Consider the following 6,749-nt stretch of genomic DNA (forward strand, 5'->3'; position numbering starts at 1 on the left):
GAGAATTAATTGGTAAAAAAAGGTGAAATAATTCTCGTATTTGTAAATCTAATTCTTTATATGTTTTGACTTGAAAAATAATCGACTTTTAACGTAAATACCCTTTATCATTTCAAGTATTTACATGTAAATTTTAGAGAAAAATTATTTTTATAAGAAAATAATAAGAATCAAAATAAGATCGAAAAATGATAAAAGGTTAAATTTTTAAAATTAGATTTTCAATTACCCTTTAATCAAATAACTCTTTTTAGAATCTCTTCTTATAGTAAAGTATTTTGAAAAGAAAAAAAATTCTTTTTAGACTTTAAATAGTTGGTCTTTTCCTATAAATTAATTTCTTTTTTCCTCATTTGATTACCTGTTTCCTTTTTCTTATTTATTTAGATTTTGCATCCATTGATTAATTGGGTGGGCTTTAGTTAAGATATTGTATGTGCCGGTTAACAAAAAGTTGAAAGGCAATAAAAAATTCTATAAATCTATTAAACATTTTAAAAAATTATGAAAATTAAAAGAGAGTATTTAAAAAACTTTAAACTTTATTTTAATTTTTAAAAAAAAATTTATTGACTTTTATATAGGTAGTTACAATGGATAAAATTCTTAATCCATTCAGAAAGGAAGTAACATGCAATGAAGCAACACTCTCAGCGTCAGTGTGGGAAGGCCCCGGGCGTGAGGATATCAACGGTGGTTTAAGCCGGCAGCTTTCCATTTAGGTGTTTTCAAGTTGAAAATTTCGGAATTGAAAACCTTGCCAAACTATCATCGAGAGTAATGGCATCGCCTTCATCAGACCAAAACGGGTGTGAAGAAGAAGAAGAAGAAGCGAAGCCCCAAAATTTAGTGGCCTGCCAGTCACCTACTCTCCTCAAAGATCCTCATAAGCATATCTCCAGGCATGGCCTTCGTGGACAAGTACTTTTTCAAAACTTACTCAATTTTAGTTTCTCTTGTTTCCATGCCGATTTTTCTTGTGTTTTGATACGTTTTGTTGTGGGTTTGTTTTATTTTCTGTTGTGTGCAAACTACCTTGTTCGTCTTTCCAAGGGTTTTTCTTTCTCGGTCTGGAATTAGGAGGGATGACTGAAAGTGAAAATGCAAACTGTTTTTGATACAGAAAAGTTGGATTTTTGTGTCAACTGCTCCTTTAGAACTAGGATTGAATACAAATTTGAGGTATTGCTTTTGATTTATTTATTTTCTGCATAGCAAAAAGGGTTTTATATGAAGAAAATTTTGCTCAGAAGCCGATCACCATTTTACTCCAACTCTCCATCTTTCTTTGGCTGTATTTACACCGGGCTCCTGCAATTATGTAGCATGGCCAAGCAATACTCACATTTTTGGGCTTAATTATTCTTGTGTGATCTGATGGCAAATGTTAACACAAATTATTACATGAAAATTTGCACATTTCACTTCCAACACTCATTTGGCATCAAAGGATTGTTTTGCAGATTCTTCCCAAGGGCCTTAAAACCTGTGGCAGCAGCATAGCATTGACCCAATGGTATGACAAACTAGACCCTGTTGTGAAGCAAAAGGTAGATAATGCAGGGTTTGGACGCTTCATCTCCAGTCTCTGCCCTTCTTCCCGTGCTGAAAAAGTTCGAGTTATCTCCCTTGCGGAGCGATGGTGGGATACAACAGGGACTTTGCACTTCCCTTTTGGGGAAGTAGGAATGACCCCTTATGATTTCAGTGTTATCACGGGGTTGCGGATTGGGGGGAAGCCTATCCCATACAATGCCGGTGTTCACCGATCAGAGGATGATCTTGTTAAGGCTTTGGGCAGTCGCCCTCCGGTTATTCGTGGTTCAGTTTCATGCTCCTGGCTCTTTGAGAATTTCCACAATGTTGTTTGCAACACTGATAGAGATAGAGAGTGCCATACTCGGGCTTTCATCCTCTACCTCTTTGGATGCACTATGTTTGGCACCTTAGATTGCAAGGTGAATTTGAACTCCCTCCCAGCTCTTGAGGATGTTGACAGAATCGGAGAATATGACTGGGGCGGTGCAGCCTATGCTGCTCTATGCACCCACATGAACAGTGTGTCACGGGGTAAGGCCCACAGGCTAGGCGGCCTTTGGAAAGTCTGGGAGGTACTTAACTTTAAAGAATGCAGAACTTTTACATGATGCATTTTGTTTATCTCCTCACATTTCATGATTGTTCTACAGATTTGGAGCTACGAGTACTTCAGTCTACTGGTTCCCTCCTTAAAGGTTGATGATTCTATGGCTTTTCCCCGATCTTTAAGATGGTGGGGTGGTTCTGAATTTGAGATGTGCCCCAAACATAGGATGGTTGACTTGAAGAATTTTCGGGAAGCCATCAACAATCTCACAATTGAGATGGTAAAGTTCCCTCAAAAACCACCAATTCGGTCATCACTTACCTGTGAAACAATATATGAACTCCTACTCTTTCAGGTCAACTGGAATCCATGGGGTGAGATTGAGCCAACTCTGCCTCCAGAGATCCGCCATGCCAAGGAACTGTCACGTCGGAGGATTTTGTTTGAAGGCCCTTCTGGCCAATTTTGGTTCCTGGGAGAAAGGCTCTCCATGCAGACGCTGGGTTCTCCTCAACCTATGGTTCCACTCCCTCCTCCCATGTCTATGAGGTTGACAGCTTCTTTCTCCATTGAAGAGCTACAGGGATGTTTTAAAGGATTTCCAGCAGAGAGATTCATTGATCACTCTGGCAGCTACGATGACTTTCGTGCCTCCTTTCTTATGCCTCCATTTAGAAACAGTGTACCTTCGGTGGTAAAAGCCATGTTGTTTAACTGTGGCTGCATATTACAACTCTATGTGCATTCTAAATATCTTTTCCATCTGCAGGACCAAGATGTTCAAAGCCAAGGAGAAACTTCAACAGAGGGACTGCAAATCCTTCCAGGTGATATTCAGATCCCTAATCGTCCATCATGGAATGTATACTTGCCAAATGAAGATGGGATTTTGGAACAAGTGGAAGTTCCTCGGGTCAGCTATGGGGAAGGGCTCCCCCTACCTCCTCATGTCCACCTGGTAAAAAACTCAAACCAAGGAATTTTAGCTCCTGTTTGGATTAGCTGCTTCATGTAAGGAACACTTCCATGCAGGCATACCGCCCACACCTAGAGGAAGCTTACCAGCTCATCAGTGGGCTCAAACACTTGGTGTTGGTTTTAAAGACTGAGGTGTGGTGACTTATAAATCATCTCCTTATCATTACAATCCTTAGAACTGTCTTTTATATATGGTTTTCTTTCTTTTCTCAGGCTCAATTTCAAGCACAGGCCAACCGCAAGCTACAGGCTAAAGAGGGATACTTGGTAATGGATTTTTATCTTAATGGCCCTTGGTTTGTTTTCATTTGTCCTTGACTAATGAATGTGGTTTTTCTTACAGTATGAACAGATTGCTGATTTGAAAGCACAGTTAAGGGACAGGGGAATTGGTCAGCAGCAGGATGTTAGATCTTCATTCTATCGCCCATATTTTCCTATGCCTCAAGAAACATGCTGTCCAGGGACTCCCACACCTCTGCCTCCACATAAAATTGTTTCTACACGTTTGGAAGAACGATTGAATGAGCCAACTGGTACAGATGCTTTGGTTCGCCCTGGTACCCTAACTCAGCAACCCATTGGCAGTCCTTCATGTCCCAGTTCCTCTGCAAGTCAACCTAAGAGACCAGCCCAACAGCAGCAGCCTCTGGCAGACTACTGGAGTTTTGGTACCAACTCTGTGGCTAGATGGATCAAGGCTGAGCAACATTGTGAGCAAGATGCTGCTCGAAATGGGATGGTGAGCACAACCATGGGCAATAAGAAAGCCAGAGTTTAGATTCTAAAGCAATTTCTTCACACTGTTGTTCCTTTTCTTTGTAGATAAGAATTCTGACTTAGTGAGCAATTCTTTTTAAATGAAAACATGGGTAACCTTTTTTTTGTTTACTTTTTTGATGTGTTGATGGTGTTTCATTGATGTGATTCTTTGACATGTTGGGTTGAATGGGACGCAAACACTAGTGAAACAGAAAATAGAAATGGCAGGGGTTGCAGACTAAACAGGGCCTTATAAGAGTTGGAAGAAGAGGACACCAATGGTGAGATGAATGATCTGTAGAAGCATATGAATTTATGTGATGCAGGACAAGTAGATGATCTGGTCACAATAGTTTGGCTTCATCTTCTTTACCAGCAAAACAAAGCATAAAATCCTAATTTTATATGCCTAAACTGTCTGGGTGATAGGCCTCATTTCATGGATACCTCAGATGCTTCTGCTTTTATTGTGCTGTCTCTCTTTCTTCCTACTCATTCATACTCCTACACACCTCTCAAACCAAATATAGTTATCATAACCAAATTATTATGTATATCATTATTTATTATTTTCCTTAAATAATTTTTATTTAAAAAGATACCCTTATCTTTGAAAAATTAAATATGTTCTATTTAAAAAACAAAAATACTATATATTAATATTTCTATGATCATCTTATGCCAAAGGAGTTTTCCTCAAAAGCACGTGATGAAGTATATAGTATTCAAAAATTTTAATATATCGATTAGACACCTTCTAAACTTATAATCTTGACCGTTAAAAGTTAATGGTGAAATGAATGTTGTTGGATGAGATACAAATAAATAAGAGCAAAATATAAAAAAATAATCAAAGGCACAAATGGCTAATACTAAAAAAAAAAAATTAAAAGATTATGATTAAGATAGAAATCAACAAGTTAGGTGCAAAACAAAGAACGTAAATTGATTACAAAGTGATGAGACACAGATTGGTATGAAGTAATATTATCAATATATGATGATAAATTATGATTTTCTTATTTTTCAATATGTACTAATTTGATACCGAAGTTAAGCCTTGTTACGTTTATGATTTTTAAAAAGTTGGTATTGATAGATTATGATTATATATATATATTAAATGAAAATTATTTCATCGCTTGCGAATATTCATTTTAATAAAATTAGATGATAATAACACTTAAAGACATGATTAAATGAAAAATGATTTTAGTTTGAAAATGTCTCCTCTTATTCCTACCAAATCAACTTGCTAGGAAAGAAAAAAGGGAGGGTCCTAGAGCCCAACAAATCATATGTGAATTAAACGTCTCATACCTTAGCTAGGAAGAAATGGACTAAAAAGAGAAAAAGTAGCAACTTCTTTTCAGTTCCTTCCTTGGCTTTGATCTGCTGCAAGGCTTAGGCTTAGTTGTCCTCTATTAAGTAACAAATACTTGCAATTATATGAGTGAAAAGGTGATGTACCACGCCCACTCACATACTAACTCCCCACCTTCTTCTTTAATACATATAGTATACATTTTCCAAGGAAAAAAGGTGATGGATAGAAGCTTTAATTTCCACTCTCGTAAAGGGGTTTTTGACCCCTAAATCACATGTGCTGCCCACTCTCGGCAGTCCGTGACACCACCATGCTTCCATGTGTGCTTTAGTTTTTTGTTGTATTAGCTTTTTTTAATTTTGTTGGAAGACAACAAATAAATCAAAAAAGAAGAAAAAATTGTAAAAGGGCAATAAAAGGAGTGTCGCCTTTATTTTTGTTGGCAGTGTATGCGTTCACTAAGGATAAAAATAAAGTAGAAAGAATTACTAATTATTGTAAGCAGAAAGAGGGCCGGAAGACTCACACCGACAAGTCTCAAAGTGATTTTAAGTTTTTCGTAAGGTTCAAGATATAGGTTATGTTTGTCACTAGAGGGAAATACAACAAAGTAAAGAAAAAATAAACTTGAATTCAATAAATTATTTTAAAAATATTTTATTCTTATATAGAGATTAAATAATTTTAAAATCCATAAATTTTTAATTAATTTTATTTTCTTTCATGGTTATGATAATAAAACTAAATATGAGATTCTTAGTATTTTTTTTTTAATATTTTTCAAAAATTAAACAAAATCGGGTTTAGTTGAAAATGTTTTTTTGTTTAAAAAAAATAAAAATTAAACCCTATTTTTTTAAATGGATGAAGAGCTTTTACAAGTTTTTTCAATACACATTAAAAAATAGTTCTTTTTTTCAATGAAATTGAGGTAAAATGTCCTTTTAAAAGTTTACGACATTTTTTTTTTTTTTTTTTTGCTTTTATATATATAAGCATGCAGTATTTTACTGCTTAGCCTTTTAGGGGATCTTTTTAAAGATGGTATAAATATTATTAAATTTAGAAAAGACACGTTTTAAAAACAAATCTATTTTCACTTGTCCTACTTCTAAAGATGAACAACAGACACACAAAGTAGCATTAGGAAGTAAAAGAAAAATATTGTTCCTTGTTTTTCATTAAAAAAAATAATAATAAAATAGAAATAATTTATTTATGGATTTGTGTTATATATATATATATATATATATATATATATATATATATATTTTAGAAGTATAAAGTTAAATTATTGAAGAAATATAGAATACAAATTTAGTGTATTTTTAGCCTTTTAGGTGGAACACAAATGTCCTTTAATTGAATGAGGAGAGAGGAGGGGGAGAAAGGAGAAAAGGAGAAAGAAAAGGGGAAAAGGGGGGCATGAAAATCCTTAAGGGGTGTGGTTTTCATTGAACAATAAAAAATAAAAAGAACCCGCCCATCACCCATTCAAAAGGGAGCTCTAAACCCCTGGCTTTCTATGCCAACTCCGCCCAGTTCGCAACCAAAAGAGAAAACAAACCATCCAACCTTCAAAAGCAAAAGCAAAAG

At 35.5% G+C, this 6,749-nt stretch overlaps 1 protein-coding gene across 2 annotated transcripts; it reads left to right on the forward strand.

Annotated features, from left to right (window-relative positions):
* The first annotated feature begins 639 nt into the window (after positions 1–639).
* Positions 640–3,955, forward strand: LOC117908720. Of its 2 annotated transcripts, none has more exons than XM_034822402.1 (8): positions 640–921; positions 1,464–2,111; positions 2,190–2,366; positions 2,442–2,780; positions 2,856–3,044; positions 3,119–3,196; positions 3,278–3,331; positions 3,408–3,955. In XM_034822402.1, exons 1-8 carry the CDS (start codon positions 781–783, stop codon positions 3,843–3,845), a joined length of 2,064 nt encoding a protein of 687 aa, XP_034678293.1. In that variant the 5' UTR covers positions 640–780; the 3' UTR covers positions 3,846–3,955. The 2 variants fall into 2 exon arrangements, with proteins under 2 accessions (XP_034678293.1, XP_034678294.1); XM_034822403.1 differs by having other exon boundaries at positions 2,442–2,768.
* Positions 3,956–6,749: the final 2,794 nt, after the last annotated feature.

This window comes from Vitis riparia, chromosome 19, assembly GCF_004353265.1.
Source record: "Vitis riparia cultivar Riparia Gloire de Montpellier isolate 1030 chromosome 19, EGFV_Vit.rip_1.0, whole genome shotgun sequence".
In the NCBI taxonomy this organism is placed as follows: Eukaryota; Viridiplantae; Streptophyta; class Magnoliopsida; order Vitales; family Vitaceae; genus Vitis; species Vitis riparia.